Below are 26,747 nucleotides of genomic sequence, written 5' to 3' on the forward strand. Positions count from 1 at the left end.
GGAACTAAAAGGAAAGAGAAGGGAAAGAAAAGGTGCCTCCGCAGTCCCAGTCCCCAGAACAAACCACAGAATGCTGACAGACACTTGGTGTGTATCTTTCCGGATCTTTCTCTGTGTGTGTGGTGCGTGTGTGTATGTGTATGGATGTATACGTGTATGTGTGTTATTATTGTCGTTTTTAAACAAAAGTGGGAACATAGTGTGCCATGTCTCGGTGACCAAAATAATCCACGGTAGTTGCTGTGCCAAGCAGTGTTTTCAACTCATCTGATTCTAAAAGGTTTTTGGCAATATGTTAAGAAACTAAGAGCACAGGCCAGTACTTTTTTGAAAATTCTCTACTTAAAAAATAGTACACTTTTTTATTTCCCTAGTGTGGATTTTCTTTTCTAGTGTTTTTTAGGCCCACAAAAGGGGCTCTTATTCTGTCTGATTTATTGGACTAAGATAAATTAACCTACTGGCTTCGTAGAATGGTAAGTGTTTGACCCCAAAAACCTCACATTTCACATTGCTCTAGAGGAAAAAATATCCTACAAGTCTTCAGGAAACTGTCTTCTGGTTTAGTAGAGGATGACGATTTTCTTTCTCCTTCCCCCCCCCCCCCACATTCAGCTTGAATTGCAGTAACATAATTCATTCTCATGGCCTTTGCAGATACAAAAGCTGGGACTGCAAGCAAGTGACATAAAAAGCTTCCCAGCTCTCACAGAGCTTGTTGCTGCTGCCAAGGACCAGGCAACAGCAGAGCAGCCTTAAGCATCTTGGAAGATCTCGAGGTTAGATTCTTAAGCAAGAGAAGAGTTGGACTTCCAGGCTGAAGGGGAGAAAGTGACTCTGTTCTCTTAGCAACCGTCCATAGCGAAGAAGTGCTTCCAGCATCACTCCAGCGACACGCCCATGCGTCTTCTCTCAGCGTATTTGGGTCTTCCTTTGCCCAAAAAGAACACAAAAGCCTTTTTCCATTGTATGGAAGATAGTTTTTAAGACATTTGAAACTTTCTACTATAGTTTACAGAACAAATTATTTTATTTTTATTGTAAATCTTAGTGTGGAAGAGCTGATTTCTAAAATATGATTAAAGTAAATATATACCTATGAATGTCAGGAGTTGTCTCCCTGAGCCTGCAGTTGGAAGTGACGACTGTAGTGGAGATGTCCTGTATAGAAACGCCCTTCTCTGAAATTAAGAGAACTCCTGGGCTTTCTAAAGAGGCTGCCGGAGGCCGTCCTCCACTCCCACTGTGTGTGGGAGCAGTGCTTCTGATCCTGCTGTCACCGCAGCCTCTGGCAGGGGCCGACGCCAGTAGGAAAGACCTCCTTCCTAAATAAAAGACGTGTCTCCCGGGAGTGTGTGCTCCTTTTCTTTGGGAATTCCGCACCAGGAAAGAAAGCACTCCTCATCACTCGTGCCCTGTAATGACATGTGTTCCCTTCCAGGCAGATGCCCCTCTTAGCACCAATGGGAAGGGTCCTGGCCAGCACCAGCCCTTTCTTTCAATGTGTGGGAGTTCCTTTCCTTGGAGGGGTAACACACCTTCCTTAGGAGTCGGCAGGCCCCGCCCTTCCTGGCAAGCTGATGTGGATAGAAGGAAGGAAGACTGCCCTGAGAAGAGCTGGAAGCACCAGGGAGAGGCACTCCAAGACTGGTTTGTTGGTTCGAACTCACATAGGCAGCATGGAGCACCGTGCAGCCCCTGCTTAGCTGTGGCTTCAGCCCTCCCAGCCTGATGAGGAGCTGGAAGCAGCTATGTTGAGTCCTTAGTCTTGCATTCCCGTGCATCTCAGTCCCTTCTTTGTTCAAAGGTTACCTATAGGGAGAGGAAGTAAATGGTAGGGAATGAGAGCGGGTCCTGTAGTTAGCAGGCTTGAGTTTTTTAGCACAGACCAGGATGAGGAGGGCTAGAGAAGTCAGAGGAAATTCCACTGATGAAAGCACCAAGAGCCAAGTGTGTGTGGAGCCCCCGGGGCTTCCACGCGGCCCCCAGCCCGCCACAAAGAGTGGCTTCCACTTTCTGTTTGCAGGTAACAGACCTTGGACAGTGGCCCCCTGTGTAGAAAGCATCTGCTTTGGGCTTAGCACCGGAGGCCCTGCCCCTGGAGGGGGATGTGTCCAGTTCTAGAGTTCAGTGTTGGGAAATTTGGTCAGTGACAGAACCATGGGACAGAGACAAGGGATTTCTTCTCAGGGCTTGACCTCCCTGGTGTGGGAGCCGGCTCACCTGGCAGGGCTGTGGTATGGTGGGGTACCATCAGCAGGGCGCCATCGGAAGGAAAGACGGGCTTGCAGTGGGGGAGCGAGAATGAACTGGAACCTGTGAGGATAAATGGAGCCCGCATTTGGCTCTTGCTGCCTCCTGGTCTCCCCAGTTCAGTGATGGGGTGACGTGCAGAGGAAGCTGCATATGCACTTGGCCCAGGATTCGGGGAAGCTGAAGGAAGAGACTCAACAGGAGCTGGAGGAGTTGCATGCCTGCCTCCTGCCCCAAGCCAGCAGGAGAGCCTGCAGCTCTGGGTCACCGTGCGGGAGCTGCAGTGGAGCGCAGGCTGCAGCAGCCTGCTGCGTGTGAACATGCAGCCACCCCACCCCACCACCTGCAGCTGTTTCCTGTGACCAAGGCCAACCTCAAACCATCCAGGAGGGGAGTCATGGGGAACACAGGTCCAGCCTAGCTAAGCCGATCCAGTGCAAAGCTACCTCAGTAACCACATGGAGGTAAGCTACTTCCTCCACCCCAGCCTTCATCGATAGACCCCAAATGTTTGTCCCCATCTCCCTAAGTGCTCTGCCCTTCCCATTTGTTTTAGAACATAGAAGGAGAGGGTTATGACTTAACATCCCCTCCAACTCCAGCATTATTATTCGCATTTTACAGATGAGGAAACAGAGCTTAGGTCATCAAGATAACTAGTAAGTAGGGTTGAAACCCAAGCAAGATAATTCCAGAGCCTGGTTTACTAATTGTTAGGTAATTCTCCATCCCTAAAATCAGCACTACAGTAAAGAAGTTGACAGTCAAGAATTGGAATGTAAGTTGTTGATTTCTTTGACCCTGTCAAGCCCCACGCTGGCCCTGGACTCAGCACACTGCCTTTCTCAATGACAGCCTTGATGCCATAACTCCTGCTTCTAGGAAACATGCCTGTAATCCCAGAACTTTGGGAGGTCGAGGTGGGTGGATCACCTGAGGTCAGAAGTTCAAGACCAGCCTGGCCAACATGGTGAAACCCCGTCTCTACTAAAATTAAAAAATTAGCTGGGCATGGCAGCACATACCTGTAGTCCCAGCTACTCAGGAGGCTAAGGCAGGAGAATCACTTGAACCCGGGAGGCGGAGGTTGCAGTGAGCCAAGATCGTGCCACTGCACCCAGCCTGGGCAACAGTGTGAGACTCCGTCTCAAAAAACAAAAAGAAAAAGAAACAAGAATCTTTGGGTAAAAAGCAAAAGGCTTCAGAGCCTTTGTCCGTGGCTCCCCCAGAATATCTCTCCTTTCTTTGATACGTGTTTTATTTGCTTTGCTTTGGAGAAATTACTATTGAATAAAGCTTAAAGATAAAATAATACATACTATAAACCTGTAATTAGTTTCAGTTTTTCTAACATATAGACTTAAAAGAGGGTGCCAGCCACAGGAGAAGTTTTTTCATTCTACTATAACACTGCTGGGGAGGCTGTGAATAGGTCATTCGGGGACCCAGGCTGACTGGAAGTCAACGGTCTCCATCCTATGGCTCCCAAGTTCACCCTGGGGGAACCTCCTGCGTTCATTTCCAGGGCTGCTGTAACAAATTACCACAAGTGTGGTGGCTTAAAACAACAGAAGCGCATTCTCTCACAGTTTTGGAGGCAGAAGTCTAAGCTCATGGTGTCAGCCGGGCCGTGCTCCCCCCGCAGGCTCTAGGGGAGATTCCTGGCCTCCTCCAGCGTCTTGTGGCTAGAGGTTCCTTGGTTACGGCAGCATCACCCCAGTCTCTGCCTGTGTCTTCACGTGGCCTTCTCCCCTTCTGACGGATAGGGACACTGTCATCAGATTCAGGACCCACCCGGTTAATCCAGGATGATCACATCTTGAGATCCCATGCTTAATTACATCTGTAAGGACCCTTTTCCAAATATGTTCACATTCACAGGCTCCGGGGGTGGGAGGTGGACATATCTTTTTGGAGGCCACCGTTGAGCCCACTCCCCCTCCACTGCAGCCTACCAGAAAGAGAAAGGAGTGTGACGGGATGCCCAGGGTGTGGCTATGGCCCCAGTTTGGATGAGCACAAAATCCTTCCCCCTCACTTCAGTGTGTGGAGCTCAGGCATGTGGGGCCTGGAACTGTAGTTTTAGTTCGTGTCCACAAAGGAGAGAAAGAAAAAAAGGATTTGGAACTTCTGCAGACAAACTCCCCAATCTCTGATCTGGGATCAATAAAGGTAATCCTCGCAGCTCCCTAGAACTGCTATATGGAGTTGCCCGTATGGGAACCCCACAGTCACCAAACAGTGCTGCCCGTGGCTTAATGATCCCAGCGATGGAGTAAAAGCAGGGTCACTCAGGAACTGTAGTGCAGGAGGTAAGGGCTGATTTTCATTTGCGGGGCCCTTTTGAAATAACCATGAAGCTCTCTGGTACTCGGGTCTAGATGTCACTCCAACAGCAGCAACAGCTCTGGTGGTGTAGTAATTGGAGCCAGTATGGCTGAGTCATTGACGACGTGGACATCTCCATAGTATGTTAATGTCTCAGAACTCAAAAGCAGTGATCAACTGCAGATGCTGAACTGTTAGATTCTTAAACAAGATCTGTTAGGGGTCCACGTTTGAAGGCAGTGTTATTTTCTCTGTTCATGGCATCTGAATACATCTGGTGGATCTTTCCCTCCCTATCAGCAGTCAGACAATCCAGTCGGTTCCAGCAGTTTGTGAAAAGCAGGCCTTTGCCAGTTGGCAATCCTCTCTCCATGTATGACCTCAGCCTCAGCGCCCTCAGGGAAACGCTGCTTGTTTTTTGAGATGTGCGAACAGTCCTGGTGCTGCCTGTGAGTCTCAGTGTTTGCCCTGAAAATATCCTGCTACTTTTGATCAGCCACTAAGCTTTGTGGTTGGATGGCTGTGAACATCTGTGAATTGTTCAGTGAAGGAAGGGTTACCTTCATTTGATTGCGAAAGTTTCTCCATTTTCCACTCAACCCTCAGTTGGTTTTCGTGTGGAGACTGAATTTCAGAACAATCAGCATTCTCATTTTTCCTTAGCTCTCACTAATCTTGAACTAAAATATATTATTGGCCGGGCGTGGTGGCTCATACCTGTAATCCCAGCACTTTGGAAGGCCAAGGTGGGCAGATTACCTCAGGTCAGACCAGCCTGGCCAATATGGGGAAACCCTGTCTCTACTAAAAATATAAAAATTAACTGGGCATGGTGGCGGGTACTTGTATTCCCAGCTACTTGGGAGGCTGAGGCAGGAGGATCGCTTGAATCCGGTAGGTGGAGATTGCAGTGAGCAGAGATCTCACCATTGCACTCCAGCCTGGACAACAGAGCAAGATTCCATCTCAAAAAAAAAAGGGGGGGGATTATTAATCTTCAGAGTGGCATTCTGACTGTTTAAATCTCTTGTGTAATCCAGCTTGATGGCATGTTGGGACCTGATTGACCCTCCGATGCTAAACAACTGAAAATCGACACTGTGAAACAGCGCCGCCCAGTGTTGGATGCCGGCAGTGCAGGGTCCTAGAGAGAAGGGGCAGGTCGGAGATCCTGCGATGGCCCAGGGTCTCGCATGGAGGGTCTCTGGATGCACAGGAACATTCAGAGCCCAGCCGACTCCCTGAGAGGAGGCAGTGTGGAGTTTGGGGACACTGAAGAGACTGGAACTGGGGGTGCAGAGTAATGGAGAGGAGCGAGGTCTCTGGAGCGTCGCTTTGCTTTTGGAGCTGGATATTGACCAGCCTGCCTGTGTAAAAAGGTTGTCAAGGCCAAGGAAGGAATCCCCAGAAAGGAGCAGGTAGAAAAAAGCCCCAGAGCAAAATGGGCCTGAGAAAAGTGTGTCCAGAGTGGAAAGACGTGGAGGGTGAGGGTATGGCCCCAGCAGTGGAGCCAAATTTACCTGATGTAAAGGGCTGCCCTGAAGCCACCTCACAAAACATAGAAGTAAGCCTCGAAGGATGACGCTCTCTCCACCTAACTTCCTGTTTTTAATTTTAGCTGCAGGGTGTACATGTGCAGGTTTGTTACATGAATATATTGTGTGATGCTGAGATTTGGGCTTCAGTGGAACTCGTCACCCAAATAGTGAGCATAGTAGTGAGTAGATAGTTTTCCAACCCTTGACCTTCTCTTTTCCTCCCCCTTTTAGAGTCTCCAGGATCTGTTGTTCCCATATTTATGGGAACATAAATTCCTAGTGTGTACCTAGTGTTTAGCTCCCCCTTATAAGGGAGAACATGTGGTGTTCGGTTTTCTGTTCCTGCATTAATTCATTTAGGGTAATGGCCTCTGACTGTATCCATGTTGCTGCAAGTGACATGATTTCATTCTTTTTTATAGCTACATAGTATTCCATGGTTTATATGTACATTTTCTTTATCCAGTCCACCACTGATAGACACCTAGATTGATTCCATGTCTTTGCTATTGTGAGTAGTGCTATGTCTTTTTGGTAGAATGGTTTATTCTCCTCAGGGTGTATATGCAGTAATGGGATTGCTGGGTCAATGGTAATGCTATTTTTTTGTTCTTTGAGAAATCTCCAAACTGCTTTCTACAGGGGCTGAACTAATGTACAATCCCAGCAACAGTGTGTGTGTGTTCCCTTTTCTCCTCAGCCTCACCAGCATCTTCTGTTCTTTCGATTTTTTAATAGTAGCCATTCTGACTGGTGTGAGATGGTATCTCATTGTGGTTTTGGTTTTCATCTCTCTGATCATTAGTGATGTTGAACATTTTTTCGTATTTGTTGGCCGCTTGTGTGTCTTCTTTTGAGAGGTGTCTATTCATGTCCTTTGCCCACTTTTTAATGGGGTTGTTTTTGTTGAGTTGTTTAAGTTCCTTGTGGATTCTAGATCTTAGACCTTTGTTGGATGCATAGTTACTAATATTTTCTCCCGTTCTTTAGTTCATCTGTTTCTTCTGTTGGTAGTTTCTTTTGCTGTGCAGAAGCTCTTTAGTTTACTTAGTACCGGTTGTCAATTTTTGTTTCTGTTGTGTTGGCTTTTGAGGACTTAGTCATAAACTCCTCGCCTGGATCCAACTAACTTAACAGAAGAATGAGGCTACTCAAGTTCAGGGGTGTGGGCCCTGAGACCCCTACTCTCTTGAAGTGATAGAGTCACTGACATGTTTATGGGTCCATCAGAGTCACTCAGAACATCTCTGATCATTGTGCAACTTTAAAAATTGTGTGGGGTAAACATGTCCACACAAAAACCCACACATGGGTGTCTATAGCAGCTTTATTCGCAATTGCCCAAACTTGGAAACAACCAAGATGTCCTTCAGTAGGTGAATAAATAAACTGTGACACATCCAGACAGTGACATATTATTTAGCAATAAAAAAGAAATGAACTATCATGAAAAGACATGGAGGAACCTTAAATGCATATTACTAAAGTGAAAGAAGCTAGTCTGGAACGGCCACATACTGAATGATTCCACTGTATGACATCCTGAGTGGGAAAGGCAAAGCTATGGAGAAGATGGGAACAGGATCGGTGGTTACCAGTGGTTAGGAGGGAAGGAGGGGTGAATAGGAGGGACACAGAGGATTTTCAGGGCAGTGAAACTCCTGAAAATTGTCTAAACCCAGAGAATGTACACCACCAAGAGCCCACCCTAATGTAAACTATGGACGTTGAGTAATAATGATGTGTCAGTGTAGGTTCGTGGGTTGTAAGAAATGGACCACTCTGGATGGGGGATGTCAATAGGTGGGGAGACTGGAAGGGAGTAGAGGGTATATGGGAAATTGCTGTATCTTCCTATCCATTTTGGTGTGGGCTTAAAACTGCTCTAAAAAACTAAAGTCTGCTAGAAAAAAAAAATCACATGGAATGGTATTCAAATTCACCATACACTATTCAAAACCTTCAGTCCATGTTTCAGTAGTTGGAATTTTTCAGATTTTAGGAAGGTAAAGTGGCCCATATAGTGTATATCCCATAACACCCCCAGGGGCTTCCGGAATAACACCTTATAATCACATGTACATCTTTGTGCAGCAAATTGAGGAATATTCACACTATCAACTTTTTCTTCTGAGGATCTTAAATAGCCTGATGTCTGTCCCCATCAGGTTTTACTGCCAAGTGAGTAAAAAAATCTTTCCATTTTTCAAACTCACTAATTTCCTCAGAGACTGTTCAAAGCATCCCCTGACCGTGGTCTCATGCGCAGCTGAAATCTCGGATTGACAGTGATTGTAGTTGCTGAGTAATTGCCTTGTCTGGGAGACAGGCACTTGCAAATCCAGGAACACTTAGAATTTAGTGAAAAAATGTTTCAGAGAAACTGACCTGTGGAATGAATTTTGTGTGTGTGTATGTTAAGTAACCTGCAAAATGTTAGTATTTTGTATCTTTCTAATAGCTGAGAGATCTATCCTGACCCAGCTTCCCATTTATAAGTGCACAGAAAACAGCAGGAGAACAGCGCTGGTTGGCAACTTTATACTCCTAGTGACTTCCAGAAGCCGAAGCTGCCACTAAGTAGAAGAAATTGGTTCGTCGACTGCCAGCTGCCTTTTAAAATAAAGTCACAAACTTAAATGCTCTGTTTTTCCAGCACATGGCTGCGCTGTCTCAGGTCATTACAAGCAACTTCCAAGCCAGGACCTCCCACAAAATTGGATTCTGACTCTGTAGGTCCAGAAGGGGCGTGAGAAGCTGCCTTCTAACAAGCTTCCAGGGCAGCTGCTGCCACTGCAGGGCCAAGCACCACACTTTGAATAGCGAGACCTTAAGGCACTTCTGGTCTCTGTACTTCCAGTTCTCCCGAGAAACTTGGCATCCTGCAGCCGTTTCGGAGAGTCCATGTGTGCCAGCTCTACCCACTTTGAGGGCAGAACAAGCCAGGAAGCGCTGAGAGTGGGACTGGAAGGTAACTGAATAAAACTGGTGACAGGGAGTTACAATGAAGCAACTAAGGGCACTGCTGTCGCTGACAGAATCCTCTCATCTTGACATCGAGCTAGGGAGACATGTTCAAAATCAGGGGAAGACTCTCGGAAATGTGAGGGGAGAAGCCGAGATTTGCAATCCCCATGGCAGATTTCACTTTAGTTATGATCAATAGCTAACACATTGTACGGCTTATTTATTGCAATATATATGGAAGGGAGGAAGATGGAGTGCCTTACACACATAGGTGGGACAGGATCACCATTGCTATCAGCTGACGGCCATGGGCCTGCTGGGTGCCTACCGCCTCCTTGGCTCTCCCCAAGATTCCAAACTGTGGGCCTAATCCCATCGAGGAGGAGCAGGCGGAGGCACTCAACAGATGGAGGCACTCAACAGATGGGGAAAAATTGCAAATATCTATTTGTGAAGATTTATTTCTCTACCTTCCACTCCCAGAGCACAATACCAGCAGCAGTCTGGCCCTGCGTCACCAGGACGGAAGAAGTCCTGTCTGCCTGGTTCCTTTCCCAGGTACCATGTGGGGTATGGGGCCTTCCCTGTCACCCTCTTCCCACCCCCTGTCCATCACACAGATGGCCGCCACTGCTTACCAATGGAAGTGTCCAGAGAAAAGCATCACTTAAAACTTCAAAGGACTGCTAATTACTGGCTCAGGCCTCCCGTGGAAATTCCATCCAAAGTCCAGGAAAGCACTTTGGTTTGCACAGTCTATCTGCTAAATTGTATACATCTGTTTGGCTGCTAAATGAAAGATAGAATTTTGGGAGGCTTATTGTTGCAAGACGTTTATTACTAACACAAGGGAGAAATAACCAGCTATGGTTTCCACATTCAAATAGAAATTCAGATGCTTGCGTCTTTCATGTGTCGTTCAAAAAAGTCACAAGCATCTGTGGAAAAAACTAAGCTACTGTAGACACTACACGGAGGTCATGTTCTTACATTCAAGACACTAAATACAAACCGAAGGCAATGCAAAAATGTATACTTTAATTTTAAAACCCAATTTTTGTTCTCAACTTGAAAAGGGAACACTTTTTTGTTTCACAAACAAGCTGGTCGGTTGGAATTCTTTTTGGAACGGTGGTCCCGCGCTAAACACTGGTTCTTGCCTCCCCACCCCCGTTCTCTAAAATAAACCCAGCAACCTGGGAGGCGCATTTGTGCTGCCACAGGATTCTTACTGCTCACTCCACGCAGCACCACGTAGACCAAGGAGAAACGACTGCTTTCCAGCTCGAAGTTGACTCATTAGAAGAAAAGGTGGGAGACTGGGGGTGACAAATCGCTGGTTTGTCCAGGGTTGCTATCTGCTGCTGGCCTTCACCTCAAAGGCCAGGGGCAGAGGCCTTGCCAGGCGCTGTGTTCTGGGGCCCCGGCCTCATGCTGGGCTCAGCGGGTTGGCCACACGGCCCAGGAAGTGCAGGGCAGTGGCGCTTTGATCATACACAGCAAACAGGAATGGGCGGTCCAGGGTCACCTCCAAGAACTCAGGCCTGTTCAGCTGTCGGGTAGACTCTGTGGGCTCTCTCTCATCCGCTTCGAGTTCAAAAAAAATGCTGTTCAGCACCTGCAAAGCGGCAGACATCAGGGTCATTCTGCAGGCGCACTGGGTGACCCAGGGTGCTGAGGGCTAGAGGGCCGGGGAGGGCTCAGGACCTCTGTGATGTGCACTGTCCTGGAGGGAGACATTGTCCAGTCTGCCAGGAGGATGCACAGTGTATGCCTGCTCCTCAGTGTAGGCAAGGGTGTGTCTGTGTAGATGACCCTTACTCGGCCACAGTGGCCAAACTCACGTACCGGCTCCTCCCTACCACGCCCCTCACATCCTCCCATCTTCACGTTCCGCCCGGCTGTTCTGGGCAGAATTCCTGGCTCCCTTGGCCATGGCCCACCAGTGCCAGGACTTAGCTAACTTAGCACAGAGGGCTCATCCCACTGGCTCCCATAGGAACTCCCACTTTCTCCCCAGCACCGAGCACAGGGCCCAGAGCATCCAGGCACATCCTTGGTAGCCACAGATGTGCATGGTGCCGCATGGCAGGGGGACATTCTGTCTGCTGCTCAGCATTTCCCTGAAGAAGGGGCTGGACCCAGGGCACCAGGTCCAAGGGTGCTCACTCTCTTCATCCTGGTTTCAATTCCACTGTAGGATCCCTGGAGGACCCTGAGGCAAGGCAAGGCCGAGCAGGACCATAGAACACACCGCCAGCAGGAGGAGGCGGAGCAGGACCATGGAACACACCCCCAGCAGGAGGAGGCGGAGCAGACAAGACCATGGAACACACCCCCAGCAGGAGGAGGCAGAGCAGGACCATGGAACACACCCCCAGCAGGAGGAGGCGGAGCAGGACCATGAACACACCCCCAGCAGGAGGAGGCAGAGCAGGGGAGGGATTTGTTGCTGTGCACCTGGAAAGTCTCACAATGCTCTGGCCACTTCTCTCCCACCTTTGGCCCTACTCTCCTCTCCCTCTTGCCCTGCTGGCCCCACCCACAGCCTCCTTTGTGTCCCTTCCATCCATGCCTCCCACCCTGTGAACACTTGGAACCCAGGTCAGGCACAGACACAGGCTCGCGCATACCTTCCCCACCCTGAGGTTGTCATTGCTCAATTTTTGCAGGTTCAGCTCGGTGCCCAGAATGGCGGGCAGCTCAGCCTGGGCAAGCAGGTCCTGCAGGTCATAAGATCCTCGCAGCACCAGTCGGGGCATGGTCAGGTGGATGGCCCTGGGGAGATGAGGCACAGTTAGGAAGGCTCCAGGCCACACAGCGAGGGCTCTCCCAGAGGCCAGGCGGGCATATGCTCCTTGTACCCAACGCTGACGACAGGGATGTTTGCCCCCCTCCCACCCAACTAGGTCATCCTCCCCCTTGGGGAAAATTTCAGCAAAACCTTCAATAAAAAACGTTCATGTCATTTGAAATACTATGACAGGGACAAAGAATATTTACCGATGAGGACCTAGGAATGATTGTCCTTTGCTGCATTCTGTTTTTAGATTGGCTGCATTGAAAGTGTGTTACTTGGGTAATTTTAAAATGCTATTCCCTAAATAATGCACTGTGTCTTACTACTGCAACAGCAGTGTTCTTGATGACAAGACACCCATGAAAAGGAGGGAGACAGGAGGGTACAGTGTCAACTCGTGCTGGACACGTTGCTATGTCAACTCAATTGATCTTTGTAAGAGCCTCGTCCATCTTCTGGCATCCTTCAGAGCCCATGGACATTTCCAGTGATGTATCAGTGATGTATTGTAAGAGCTGACAGTACATCCATGTTTACAATGTACACTGCACTAGTCACAGCAGCTCAAAGGTGAAAGCAACCCACGTGTCCATCGATGGACGAGTGGATAGACAAAAGGTGGTAACCACATGCAAGGGAATATTATTCAGCCTTCAAAAGGAAGGAAATTCTGACACGTGCTGCAACATGGGTAAACCTCGAGGACATCGTGGTGCTTGCCAGGGGCCCAGGGGAAGGGGAAATGGAGAGTTAGTGTTTCAGCAGGGCAGAGCTTCGGTCTGGGAAGATGAGAAGGTAAATGGAGATGGATGGCGGTGATGGCTGCACAACAGTGGGAATGTGCCTAGTGCCACTGAACTGTGCACTCGAAAATGGTTACGATGGCAAATTTTGTTATGTATATTTTACCACCATAATTTTTAAAACATAAAAAGCATCCAGAGCTGATGTCAAGAAGCCATCGTGTCACTCAATGCCTGCCTCTGGGATCAGATTTCCAGGCCTCGATGATCTGAGGGGATGTGTAGGTTGAATCCAAGGCTCTATGGAAGGGAATTGCAGCAGGAAAGAGGTGCTAACAACACCTGTCCCCGCCCAGCCGCCAGCCGCCAGCAAGGGCGTTCTGGAGTCAAGGCATGCTCCCAGAGAAGGCCCCACCCCCGCTCAAATGGAGTCCAAACCCTCCTGGCAAGTCAGTTCCAAGAAGCTCTTGGATGCCACAGATGTGCTGTGTGTCAGGTGTGGGGCCAAAATGTTCCTCTCTCAGAGGGCGGATTGCAATGTATTCTCTCCCTCCAAAACCACCAAGCAAATGTAAGCATAGAAAAAGCATTCTTCCTCCCCTCCTTTACCTTGCCTGCACCTGAAAGACAGATACTAACTGGAGAGTTGGGTGCTGGGTGGATGGAGAGCTGGTGGACAGACACACAGGCCGCCTGCCCAGCCCCATGCCACCGCGGCCCTGCCCTGCTCTGCACCCAAGGCTCAGCTCATGTGTGTCTACTCCCCACCCCACCCCCAGTGGGGGCAGAAGGACAGTTCGGCTCCCACATTCCAGGGGAGACCAGGAGGCTCCTACCGGGGAGACAGTTTCTTCATCCAGTTAAGGGAGTTTTGCTGGAAAGTGAGACCCTCCACCTTGTCCAGGTCAGAGGCGTAGTGAGGCTGGATCAGCAGCAAGCAGGCGCTCTCAGTGAAGGGCACTTGAGTCACCGAGAAGTTGTCCTGGGCGTCGCTCCAGTGCTGGAAGGTGCCCACACCAGACAGCATGGGGACAGACACTGAAGTGCTGTTGTCCACCCAGAACTCCTGGGGCTCAGCCAGCAGGGAGAAGTCCTTCATCTTCCCTGAAATCCAGACAGGAGACAGGGAGGGAAGAGTCAGCCGGGACAGGGGCAGGGACAAGGGCTGGCAGACACCGAAGGCCCAGATCCTGCCCCTCTCCCTGCCTCAGCCTCCTTCCCTGGCCTGCCCCAGGCCACTCTGTATTCTCCTGGCCACAGGACCCCAAGTGTAGCTCAAATCTTCCTGCAAAATGCAGCCATTTGAGTTCACTGAGGCAGCCCTAACCGCCACCTACTGAAGACATATATATAACATGCCAGGCACTGAACCGGGGGTTAGCGTCGTCACCTTAAGGGACATACACCACTGGTACCTGCCAGGTCAACTCAAACCTACATCTGTCCTGACACAGAGGCTGTGAGTTGACACACTCACTTTTTAAAAATTTTAAGAGATACTATTTTTTAGAGTGACTACGTTCACAGCAAAATCGAGCAGAAAGTACAAAAAGTTCCCATATAACTCCTGTCCCCCCACACACAGCCTTCCCCATGATCAACATCTCACACCAGAGTGGCCCATTTATTGCAGTTGATCAATCTGCACTGACTTGTCCTCAGCGCCCAAAGTTGATAGTTTTCTTTGGGGCTCCGTCCTGGTATTTTACATTCTGTGGGTTTGCACGCATGTAGAATGATGCGCAGCCACCACTGCAGTATGCCACTGCTCCTAGAGGCCCCTGCTCATGCTCACTTTTTAATCCATGTCCAGCCCCAGCAGTGGCAGAGCCTGCCGGCTGTCCTGTGGCCCCCACCCTCCCCCATCACAGTCACGGAATACAGAGCTGGCCACACAGGCTCTGGGAACGAGGGCTCCATTCTTCAGCAGCCCTTGCTACTGAGGAGACTCATAAGACCTCACTGTGACGAATGGATTTGCACACTGGGCCCTGGGGACAGGGGTGAGCCCTCTGTTCTCCCCACCCTCCGCCCCACTCAGAGGGCCGTGGAGAAGACAGAGAACTCGGGAGAGCGCAGCATGAGAGAAGGACACAAACTTGTGTGTGAAGCAGTTACCTGGGGTCTCTCCATGACAGCAGCCCACCCTCTGCCTCGACCTTACACTAGTGCATCACAGGATGCTCTCGGCTGTCCTCCCACTCACCTTGAAAGGCCCATTTTGTGGTTGTTTTTAGGAGAAGAGGGTGAAGTTGTGTATGAGTTTGTCACAGAGCAGTCCTCTGGGCACGTGGCGCTTGGGAGTCTGAGTAGAGATGGTTCAGAAACAGTGGGGTCTCCCTTTGTACTGAATCGGAGCTCCCAGCAGGAAAGTAGGGAAGCTGGGAGGACAGAACTGGCAGGTGGGAGCTGGGCATGGCTGTGCCTCCCCTGAGTCTGGGTCTTGTGAGAAGGCAGTGGCAGACCTGTCATATTCCTCGTCCTCAGTCCTCGGAGCACTCAGTCTCGGGAGGGCCTGTGAGCAGGAAGCCGCAGGATCCTCCTTGCACATTCCCTGCAGGGACCTTGGTGCCGCCCACCCAGGCTGGCAAGGCTTTTAGTTTAGAGGGGGGAAAGGGACAATTCTTTTCTTCCAACAAACTAAACCAAAAAAGGGAAGCTGCCTCCCAAAAGACGTTGGAATTTGACATGAGAGTGGCTGCCCTCTTCCCTCTGCTCGTCTGACACACACGGCTCACCATTCTCATCCAAAGGCTAGGTAAATGTCTCGAGCTCAAGTCAGCTGGCGTCGTGGAAACTGCCGGGGCCAGCATCCCATGCTCAGCAGCACAGCAAGTGCTGGGCAAAGGGTGCCCTGAGCCCATCAGGCCCCAGATCCTCAGGTCCTCTTTAGTGGGACACATCTAGCTGCCTGCTGAGGTCATGTACATAGAACATCATTGCTAAAGGGGAATCTAGAGGTCCCGAGACAGCCCCCGATCTCCTCACTGGACAGGCCATGTGGGCAGGAAGGGGCTGTCTCCTTTCATGGAAACTGAGACCAGCAAAGGTTAGGAAGTGGGGCAGGGTCAGGGCAGCATGTGGTGGAGGCCAGGGAGGATGCCAGGCTTCCTTTGAGTCCTGATGTCATTGGTTTTTTTCTTCTTTCTCCTCTTCCTCATGGCCTGGCTCTGAGGTCTGGGTCAGGTGGATGGGCTCTCTTTCGAAGGGAGACCCATTTCAGATGCCACTGGCTTTCTTGCCTTTGCCTTCTGCAGGACCCTCCTTCTCAGTGAGTGCTCCTCCCAGCACTCCTCCTAGGTTCGGCAGGCTGAGCCCACGTGTCCCTACTCTGCCCTGCACAGCGTGCTGCCACCCTCAACCGGGCAACCCTCAGGCTGGCCTCTGCCCCTGTGACCAGTCAGTGCCAGGGCTGAGCAATCCCCCATCTATCACCTCCCCTGAACCCGCAGGGAGAGACCTCAAGGATGTTGTCATGGTAAGAAAATCACCACGCGCCACTGAACCTCTTTCTCCAGAGTCCTGTCTTTCACCGCCCGCCTGGCTCTCTGTCCCTCACGAGGTTACACATCTTGACGGAGCCTCATCAATGTCTCTCAGACACACCCCTCAGCCCCACCCCACCCACGGATTCGCCGAGCTGCTCCCTGAGCGCGTGTTCCCGTGACTGTGTGCCTGGACTCTTGCGTAACCTTCAAACAACCCTCCCTGCCTCCAGTCCACACACGGCAGGCTTCCGGGACGACCTCTGAACGAATGCGTCCCCATTCCCACACCTACCTGGCATGGCATTCAAAGTGTCTCCAGCTCTGCCCTCCCCAGGCCCATTTTCTGGTTCAACACTCATGCCAAGCCAAACACCCCATCCTCGTTCCCTGCCCCAAACTCTGCAGGCTGGGCTCATCATGCTTGCTCCTGGCTTCACCAGCCCTGTTCGCCTCACTGCCAGGTGAGGCCTGCTCTTCGCTCCCCAGTGACCTCTGTCCTCTGAGGGCTCCGAGCCCTCCCTGAGTACCTTGTAGAGCACGTTTCCCTGCAGCTCCATATCCTAGGCGTTTGCCCATTGACCTTTAAAAGCCTGGAGTCGGCCTATACAACCCTCCTCCGGCCTCCTCTGAGATGCCAGGCTTAAAGTCTTACAAGTAGCAAATCCTCAATGAGTATTTGTTAAAAGAATGCTTTAAGCAATCTTTGGCTGGGTGCAGTGGCTCACGCCTGTAATCCCAACACTTTGGAAGGCTGAGGTGGGAGGATCGCTTGCAGCCAGGAGTTCAAGGATACAGTGAGCAATGATTGCGCCACTGCACTTCAGCCTGGGGGACAGAGCGAGACCCTGTCTCAATTAAAAAAAAAAAAAGAACAAAAAGTCAACAATCTTTGTAGTACGGGTTTTCAGTAATGCCCCTCCTAACATGAAAGGGATTTAAGCAAGCCAATTGCTTATTTCTGCATAGGCCAGGGACCCCAGCTCCTGACCGTCTCCAGAGACAAGAACCCGTAGCCTCTGAGCGTAGAGCTGGGCTGTGGGGCCAGGAGATGTGGGTTGAAATCCCAGGACCCCCACTGGTGGCTGTGTCATCTTGAGCAAGGCACTTTGTTTCTCCGAGTTTCTATTTCTTTACCGGTAAACAAAGGCACAAATACCTCTGCATCACATCATAAGGGGATTAAATGATGTAAGAAAAAGGATATAGTGTAGTCGTGCACATAGTAGGACAGCAGGTCCGGGAGGTGGACATCCATCCAGGGACCCAGCAGAGTAGCCACTTCCCCACTCCTCAAGGGTGGCCACCAGGTATGTCTGCAGGGCTGCCCCTGCCCGTCTCCAAGGCCTGACCTGCTGAGCTCAGCAACGCATTGGAAACTAAGTCTGAGGGCAGAGCCGGCAGAGGGGTCTGCCTTACCTTGGAAATGGACGTAGTTGTTGAAAACCAGGGTGCTGTCCGCACTGGCTCCCGTCAGGGGGCTGCCAATCTTCCATCCTGTCACAGCCTGCATGAACCTGTCAATCTTCTCAGCAGCGACTTCCAGGTCTGTGAAGTCCAGAGAGCGTGGGAGGACCACAGGGGCATAGAGAGCCAGGCCCTGCACAAACGGCTGCTTCAGGTGCAGATCTGGGGCTGTGAATAGGCCCACCACTGTGGACAACAGCAGCTGGGACTGGCCATCAGCCCTGCCCTGGGCCACCAGCAGGCCCTGTACAGCCTGCAGGGCAGAGAGGACCTTGTGTGCATCCAGCCGGGAGGTGCAGTTCTCATCCTTCCAAGGGACTCCCAGGATTGCCTGTAGCCTGTCGGCTGTGTGGTCCAAGGCTCCCAGGTAGAGAGAGGCCAGGGTGCCAAAGACAGCCGTTGGGGAGAGGATGGTGGCCCCATGGACCACGCCCCATAGCTCACTGTGCATGCCATATATACGGAAGCCCAAGAAGTTGGCCAGCATCCCGACCATCGCGGCCCTCAACTTGTCCTCAGTGTCGAGTTTTGCAGCGACCAGCACTAGCTGGTCCTGCAGGGCCTTTTCATCCACAGGGGATGTCTTGGCCTGTATCGGAACAGGTGTGAAGGTGGGATCTTTGGGCTTCCCAGCATTGGCCTTTGCCAGCTGCTCACAGGTACTCTCATTGTGGATGACGAGGTGGAAGGGGTGTATGTACACCCGGTCACCTGCGGCCAGGCCAGCCCAGGCCAGGAGGCAGAGGATGGTGGCCCTCAGGCTCACGCTGGCAGGAGCCATCTCGGACTGGGGCGCTCGCTTCTGCATACCCTGAAATATCATTTTGCAAAGGGTGAAAGGTGATTATTAACTGATCGTTAAGTGCCATCTAACCAGATTTTTCATTGTCTCAATATTCTCTGTCACCATTTAGCCCAGAATGAGTCCATTCATGTCTACAACAAAAGAAAATAAATGGATTCTAAGCTCCATGGAAAATATCTACATGATCCAAATGCAAAATGCACCAATATAGGCTGAATCATGTCCTAACTCCCCCAATGGCCACAATGCATATGTTGAAGTCCTCAACCCCAGGACCTCAGAATGTGACCATTATTTGGAGACAGGATCTTTAAAGAGATGATTAAGTTAAAATGAGGCCATGAGGGTGAGCCCTGATCTGATATGACCTGTGTCCTTATGAGAAGGGGAGATGAGGACACAGACACACACAGAGGGAAGACCATGTGAGGACAGAGAGAGGACGGCCATCTACAAGCCAAGGATAGAGGCCCCAGAGGAAATCAACTCTGCCGATGGCTTGCTCCCGGGCTTCTAGCTTCCAGAACTGTGAAATAATACATTTCTGTTGTTGAAGCCTCCCAGTCTGTGGTACTTATGGCAGCCCAAGCACACTAAGACATACTCCTGCCTGCGGCTGTAAGTTCTCTCCTAGAAAAACACGTATGTGCCAATCAGTAGGTCTTTGTGGAGGCCTCCTAGACCCCTGAGATGCTCATTCAAGGGCCCTAGGGTGAGGGCTCGGAATGGTTTTCTCATCTCCCTGTGGTCCTAATGTGCAGCCAGGATTGAGCACCACAGGCTCAACCCAAAGCCCAAGTATCTTCCACGTGTCTCAACCCCAAAACCAGCTCTCAACCATCCCTGCATAGTGCTATCCCCTGCAAAGCCCCAAAGGCATGCACACCTAGCATGGCTTGCCCACTGATACTTGGATTCCTTAGATTAAAAAAATAAAAATTAAAAAAAAAAAACTTCTCAGGTGACTCTGATATGTAAGCAGGGTTTAGAACCCCTGCCTTAGACACGGGTCCGGCACCATGTTCTCTCAAAGGCCTTGCAACTGGGCTTCAGCCTCAGCTGCTGCAAATGAAAACTACCCTGAGGCCCCAGAAGACAAGGTTCTTGGGCTGGCCCTGCTAATTCATTTCATCTGACTCTTCTTGATTGACGGGATGAATGTTTATTCTATTGATGCATTCAATTCTACACATCTCACTCATTTCTTGTGGAGGGGGTGTACTGCAATATCGTCACTTCTTAGCCTTTTCTGTCCCCCCAGGGCTACGCCAGGCTTCCTTGGAGCTGTAGCAGGTCATCACTGACTCAAGGCCACCTTGATGCCTAGATTTTTCTGCTTCACCTAAGCACACTCAGTCATTCTTGTTACATTGGCAGCTGGCTTCCCCCACCCAGACTGGTAACCAGCACCTGCCCTCAACACGGTGCAACTGCTGAAGTACCTGGTGTGTTTCATTCTGCTTCAGTCATTCAAATGCCAAAGAGACTTTGACTTCTGACCTCAGCTACCGCCTCACCCCACTCCCCATGCGTTTGACTCCATCCGCTGTTCTCAGGAAGAGCCACACGACATGGAAAAACAACAGAAAACTCTCCCTGCTGCTTGCAGGCCTTTCTGTGCAGAGAAGCCTAAGCCACCAGTTCACACCTAATCTAGACAGTCACATCAAATCAGGTCGTCAGGGGAAACCTGTGGGAACCGACTGCTGGGAAGTCCTGCCTCACAAGTGCCACCTGTTCGGGGTTTGGATGGCGCTGGTCACTGCAGCCCACTCACTGTGCTGCTCCTGCGCAGGTACCATCTCCAGAGACGCAATTCTGTGGGCCATTTTTAAGGCAGAGACTCGTTTGTTCTCAGTTGTGATCTGCAGCTGCTCCCTAGGCTGGTTCCAGGTCTGCACGCAGCCGCGTCCTGGGAGTAATGGTGCTCTGGGGTGGCGGGCCTGACACCGTTGCCCGGAGCGCCCCTCCACCTTCTCCCCTCCTGCCCCTGCCTCTTCGCCAGCACCTGCCCCTTCTATGTCTCCCTACTTCCCCCAGGCTGAATGCTACAGGTGAAGAGGACGGCTCACGCTCCCATGGTGCCTGCCATTTGCAGGGCACTGTTCTTATATCAACCCTTCTGACCTCCTCATAGTCCTCACCTTCCCTGAGGTTTCCTTGATGCCGTATTTCACCCTGCAGCTTTCCCCACCACACCGGGCACTCTCAACTCTCTCATCCGGCTCCCCTTTTCCCTCCTTATAACCCCCTGTACCATGTAGTTACGCACTTGTGCTGTCCAGCGTCTTTGTCTGTTTGCCCTGACGTGAATGTGAGCCCCGGAGCAGGGTTCCCGCTGCTGTATTTCCTAATACAGCCCACATTCCCAGGACAGTCCCTGGGACCTAATGCATCCTGGAGAAGTAGTTAATGAATTGGTTCCTGCTCTTTTCCAGAGGAACAAAGAGGTCCAGTGACTTGTTCAAAGTCACACAGCTGGGAAGAGACAGAACTAGGACTCAGAACCAGGCCCTCTGACTCTGTCATCCACAAGCTTAAGCACCAATCTACGCTGCCCTTGAATAAAATTGGAATCTGCCTTTTAGCTTATCCCAAACCTTAGAAAGTACTTTCATGTTATATTAGTTCTCTTCAGCTGTACCACCGCCCCTGAGAGAGGGAGCCCAGGCATCGTCACTAGTTCCATTGTATAGGTGAGCAAATCGAGGTTCAGAGAGATGGTGACCAGCCTGATGACACACAATCAGGGAATCTGTCTCGAGGGAGGGGTAGGGTGACCACTCTGGGGATCCCAGCTGGGGACTGACCGAGCCCAGCCCTTCCCTGCGGCCCCACTTCCTATACAAGCCCTGCTGTTCCTCCTGATGGCAAGAGGACCTGGTGGACTCTTGACCATGATGACTCTGCTCCTGTGCCAGTCTGCTCCATCCCTGAGGACCCTAACTCTTCTGAGCGGAAGCAGGAAGACCTGACCATCTTGTCCTATTGCTAAGGAGGAGCAGCTCCTCCTGGGAGACCCTGGGTGGGCACTGAGCGGGGAAAGCCTGCGTCCAGATGACTGGTCTTATGGGAGGGGAGAGATGCTTCAGCCATCGCCAGTGCCCCTCCCGGCCTTCTCCTCCCAGCCCATAGCTCAGTTACGTCTGAGAGGGACAAGGCTGAGAAGGAGCTGAGGGGGTCCCCGGCTTACCTTCTGCTGTAGTACCCAGAACAATGGCAGCTTCTTCCCCTGGCCGGGTCACGAGGCCCTATTTATATCTGAGGGGTGGGGATGGAGCCGTTCCCAGGCTGCCTGTGCACAGGCTGGAGGGGGGTTACATCATGTGGCCAGACCACAGGCTGGCCAGAAAGACAGACGCCAGAAGGGACACTCACGCTGGGACCTCTTCCAGGAAGTCTTAGTGATCGATGCACAGTTTCACTGCTGAACAGAGTGAGCCGGTGCAGGGTCGAGTTACACATTTACTGAAGTTTGCAGGAGTAGGGGCCAAGGTTCCCAGAAACAGGAGCATCTCCCTAGGTGTGTGACAGCTTAAGGTCAACCGCCCAGGCCTCCTGACCCAGCCCCAGGATGTGCCCCTAAGAGGCCACGGGGACATGCAGGCCGGAGGCGCGGAGGGCAGAGGGCAGGGGAGAGTCTCGCTCAGGCAACCCGGGGGCCACTTCTGACCCTGCTGCCCGCTCATGGGATGTGTGACCTTCAGCTGCTCCAAACAGCCATTTGGCGCCTACCCTGTGCAAAGGCCTCTAATAGACACTGGGAAAAACACACGAGCAAGTGAAAAGTACCTTCTGGTAGCTTCCAGTGTAGCTGGGGAGACTGTTAAACACCAACAATAGCACAGCCAGATTAAAAGACACAAACGAAATGCCTTCAGGATGCAGAAAGCATTCACCTGTGCAAGCTGGGGAGGGGCGAGGGAGAGAGATCGCTGGACCTGCACCTGGAGGAGGAGCTGGTCCGACTTGGAAGCTACAGAAGGGCTTTTCTGAGGCAGAGGCTTGAGTGACACTCACCAACAAGAGGGAGAGCATGCGGGGGGTGTGTGGGGGAATACAGGCAGGCCCGGGTACTGGGCAGGAGGGCTGCAGGAGACAAGACCTGGCCAAACGGCTGCTGCTGCCTGGCCACAGGTTCTCACAAGTTTATGCAGTCACTGTCATATTTCCTGCTGAGCCTCCAGGACCAAGGACTTCAGGCCGCACTCTCAAGGAGCTGGGGTTGACACACATGCAGAAACCTGCTCCCCATCAAGATTGGGGGCCAGGTGCAGTGGCCCACATTTATAACCCAAGTACTCTGGAAAACTGAGGCAGGAAGATAGTTTGACGCCAGGAGTTTGAGACCAGCCTAGGCAACATAGCAAGACCCCCATCTGTGCAAAAAATAAAACTAACTGGATATGGTGGCATGCACTGGTAGTCCTAGCTGCTCGGGAGGCTGGGGCAGGAGGATCACTTGAGCCCAGAAGTTTGAGGCTGTAGTGAGCTATGCTCACGCCACTGCACTCCAACCTGGATGACAGAGTGAGACCCTGTCTCTTAAAAAGGACCCTTGTGGACCTCACGCTTTGTGTCTCTTCTGCTGGCTGTTCATTTGTATTCCTTACAATTAACCAGTAAAGGTAAATAAAATGTCTCCTTGATTTTTTTTGGCAGTTTTTCCATTTTTATTTGTGTGTGAGTTTTTAATATAAATGTGGAAACATAAAGCGTTAATGCAAATCAAAATGTTTCAGTGAACAAGTTTCAGCAATTCAACTTTATGATAATTATAAATAAACTTGTTACATTTTTCTGGACAATGCCAGGATTTGGATTTTTTTTAAACAAGTAAATTTCTTTTTTTTTTTTTTAATTTAATACACTTTAAGTTCTAGGGTACATGTGCACAAACTTGCAGGTTTGTTACATATGTATACATGTGCCATGTTGGTGTGCTGCACCCATTAACTCGTCATTTACATTAGGTGTATCTCCTAATGCTATCCATCCCCCCTCTCCCCACCCCACGACAGGCCCCGGTGTGTGATGTTCCCCTTCCTGTGTCCAAGTGTTCTCATTGTTAATTCCCACCTATGAGTGAGAACATGCGGTGTTTAGTTTTCTGTTCTTGTGTTAGTTTGCTGAGAATTATGGTTTCCAGCTTCATCCATGTCCCTACAAAGGACATGAACTCATCCTTTTTTATGACTACATAGTATTCCATGGTGTATATATGCCACATTTTCTTAATCCAGTCTATCCTTGTTGGACATTTGGGTTGGTTCCAAGTCTTTGCTATTGTGAATAGTGCCGCAATAAACATATGCGTGCATGTGTCTTTATAGCAGCATGATTTATAATCCTTTGGGTATATACCCAGTAATGGGATGGCTGGGTCAAATGGTATTTCTAGTTCTAGATCCTTGAAGAATCGCCACACTGTCTTCCACAATGGTGGAACTAGTTTACAGTCCCACCAACAGCGTAAAAATGTTCCTACTTCTCCACATCCTCTCCAGCACCTGTTGTTTTCTGACTTTTTAATGATCACCATTCTAACTGGTGTGAGATGGTATCTCATTGTGGTTTTGATTTGCATTTCTGTGATGGCCAGTGATGATGAGCATTTTTTCATGTGTCTGTTGGCTGCATAAATGTCTTCTTTTGAGAAGTGTCTGTTCATATCCTTTGCCTACTTTTTGATGGGGTTGTTTATTTCTTGTAAATTTGTTTGAGTTCTTTGTAGATTCTGGATATTAGCCCTTTGTCAGATGAATAGATTGCAAAAATTTTCTCCCATTCTGTAGGTTGCCTGTTCACTCTGATGGTAGTTTCTTTTGCTGTGCAGAAGCTCTTTAGTTTAATTATATCCCATTTGTCACTTTTGGCTTTTGTTGCCATTGCTTTCAGTGTTTTAGACATGAAGTCCTTGCCCATGCCTATGTCCTGAATGCTATTGCTTAGGTTTTCTTCTAGGGTTTTTATGGTTTTAGGTCTAACATTTAAGTCTTTAATCTGTCTTGAATTAATTTTTGTATAAGGTGTAAGGAAGGGATCCTTATAGCTTATGACTAGCCAGTTTTCCCAGCACCATTTCTTAAATAGGGAATCCTTTCCCTATTTCTTTTTTTTTTTTTTTTTTTTTTTTTTTTTTGAGACGGATTCTCGCTCTGTCACCCAGGCTGGACTGCAGTGGCCGGATCTCAGCTCACTGCAAGCTCCGCCTCCCGGGTTTACGCCATTCTCCTGCCTCAGCCTCCCCAGTAGCTGGGACTATAGGCGCCCACCACCTCACCTGGCTAGTTTTTTGGGGTTTTTTTGTTTTTTTTTAGTAGAGACGCAGTTTCACCGTGTTAGCCAGGATGGTCTCGATCTCCTGACCTCGTGATCCACCTGTCTTGGCCTCCCAAAGTGCTGGGATTACAGGCTTGAGCCACCGCGCCCGGCCAATATAATGTGAATCCTATTTCTTGTTTTTGTCAGGTTTGTCAAAGATCAGATGGTTGTAGATGTGTGGTGTTATTTCTGAGGGCTCTGTTCTGTTCCATTGGTCTATATCTCTGTTTTGGTAACAATACCATGCTGTTTTGGTTACTGTAGCCTTGTAGTATAGTTTGAAGTCAGGTAGCATGATGCCTCCAGCTTTGTTCTTTTGGCTTAGGATTGTGTTGGCAATGCAGGCTCTTTTTTGATTCCATATGAACTTTAAAGTAGTTTTTTTCCAATTCTGTGAAGAAAGTCATTGGTAGCTTGATGGGGATGAAAATTGAATGTATAAATTACATTGGGCAGTATGGCCATTTTCATGATATTGATTCTTCCTATCCATGAGCATGGAATGTTCTTCCATTTGTTTGTGTCCTCTTTTATTTCATTGAGCAGTGGTTTGTAGTTCTCCTTGAAGAGGTCCTTCACATCCCTTAAAAGTTGGATTCCTAGGTATTTTATTCTCTTTGAAGCAATCGTGAATGGGACTTCACTCATGATTTGGCTCTCTGTTTGTCTGTTATTGGTGTATAAGAATGCTTGTGATTTTTGCATACTGATTTTGTGTCCTGAGACTTTGCTGAAGTTGCTTATCAGCTTAAGGAGATTTTGGGCTGAGATGATGGGGTTTTCTAAATATACAATCATGTCATCTGCAAACAGGGACAATTTGACTTCCTCTTTTCCTGATTGAATACACTTTATTTCTTTCTCCTGCCTGATTGCCCTGGCCAGAACTTCCAACACTATATTGAATAGGAGCAGTGAGAGAGGGCATCCCTGTCTTGTGCCAGTTTTCAAAGGGAATGCTTCCAGTTTTTGCCCGTTCAGTATGATATTGTCTGTGGGTTTGTCATAAATAGCTCTTATTATTTTGAGATACGTCCAATCAATACCTAATTTATTGAGAGTTTTTAGCATGAGAGTTTTAGCATGAATTTTGTCAAAGGACTTTTCTGCATCTATTGAGATAATCAGGTGGTTTTCATCTTTGGTCTGTTTATATGCTAGGTTACATTTATTGATTTGCATATGTTGAACCAGCCTTGCATCCCAGGGATGAAGCCCATTTGATTAGTTTTTTGATGTGCTGCTGGATTCAGTTTGCCAGTATTTTCTTGAGGATTTTTGCATTGATGTTCATCAGGAATGTTGGTCTAAAATTCTCTTTTTTTATTGTGTCTCTGCCAGGCTTTGGTATCAGGATGATGCTGGCCTCATAAAATGAGTTAGGGAGGATTCCCTCTTTTCTATTGATTGGAATAGTTTCAGAAGGAATGGTACCAGCTCCTCCTTGTACCTCTGGTAGAATTCGGCTGTGAATCCATCTGGTCCTGGACTGTTTTTGGTTGGTAGGTTATTAATTATTGCCTCAATTTCAGAGTCTGTTATTGGTCTATTCAGGGATTCAACTTCTTCCTGGTTTAGTCTTTGGAGGGTGTATGTGTCCAGGAATTTATCCACTTATTCTAGATTTTCTAGTTTATTTGCTTAGAGGTGTTTATAGTATTCTCTGATTGGTAGTTTGTATTTCTGTGTGATCGGTGGTGATATGCCCTTTATCATTTTTTATTGCATCTATTTTATTCTTCTCTCTTTTCTTCTTTGTTAGTCTTGCTAATATCAATGTTGTCAATCTTTACAAAAAACCAGCTCCTGGATTCGCTGATTTTTGGAAGGGTTTTTTTGTGTCTCTGTCTCCTTCAGTTCTGCTCTGATCTTCGTCATTTCTTGCCTTCTGCTAGCTTTTGAATGTGTTTCCTCTTGCTTCTCTAGTTCTTTTAACTGTGATGTTAGGGTATCAATTTTAGATCTTTCCTGCTTTCTCTTGTGGGCATTTAGTGCTATAAATTTCCTTCTACACACTGCTTAAATGTGTCTCAGAGA

The 26,747-nt window shown here is 49.4% G+C and overlaps 2 protein-coding genes across 3 annotated transcripts in view; one reads left to right on the forward strand and one right to left on the reverse strand.

The window, feature by feature from the left end:
• The window catches only part of COG2 (component of oligomeric golgi complex 2), a 51,642-nt gene extending 50,291 nt beyond the window's left edge, over nucleotides 1-1,351 (forward strand). For both annotated transcript variants that reach the window (XM_007989766.3, XM_037986024.2), the window contains exon 18: nucleotides 658-1,351. In XM_007989766.3, the coding sequence (XP_007987957.3) occupies nucleotides 658-759 (102 nt within the window). In that variant the 3' untranslated portion in view covers nucleotides 760-1,351. The remainder of the gene's footprint in view (nucleotides 1-657) is intronic.
• Nucleotides 1,352-10,102: 8,751 nt separating this feature from the next.
• On the reverse strand, nucleotides 10,103-21,712 carry AGT (angiotensinogen). The gene is made up of 5 exons (XM_007989767.3): nucleotides 21,580-21,712; nucleotides 17,534-18,392; nucleotides 13,466-13,733; nucleotides 11,720-11,864; nucleotides 10,103-10,704 (listed from the first exon to the last, which is right to left on the reverse strand). The coding sequence occupies exons 2-5, from the start codon at nucleotides 18,387-18,389 to the stop codon at nucleotides 10,516-10,518; spliced, it is 1,458 nt and encodes a 485-aa protein (XP_007987958.1). The 5' UTR covers nucleotides 18,390-18,392; nucleotides 21,580-21,712; the 3' UTR covers nucleotides 10,103-10,515.
• Nucleotides 21,713-26,747: the final 5,035 nt, after the last annotated feature.

Source organism: Chlorocebus sabaeus, chromosome 25 (genome assembly GCF_047675955.1).
Source record: "Chlorocebus sabaeus isolate Y175 chromosome 25, mChlSab1.0.hap1, whole genome shotgun sequence".
NCBI lineage: Eukaryota > Metazoa > Chordata > Mammalia > Primates > Cercopithecidae > Chlorocebus > Chlorocebus sabaeus.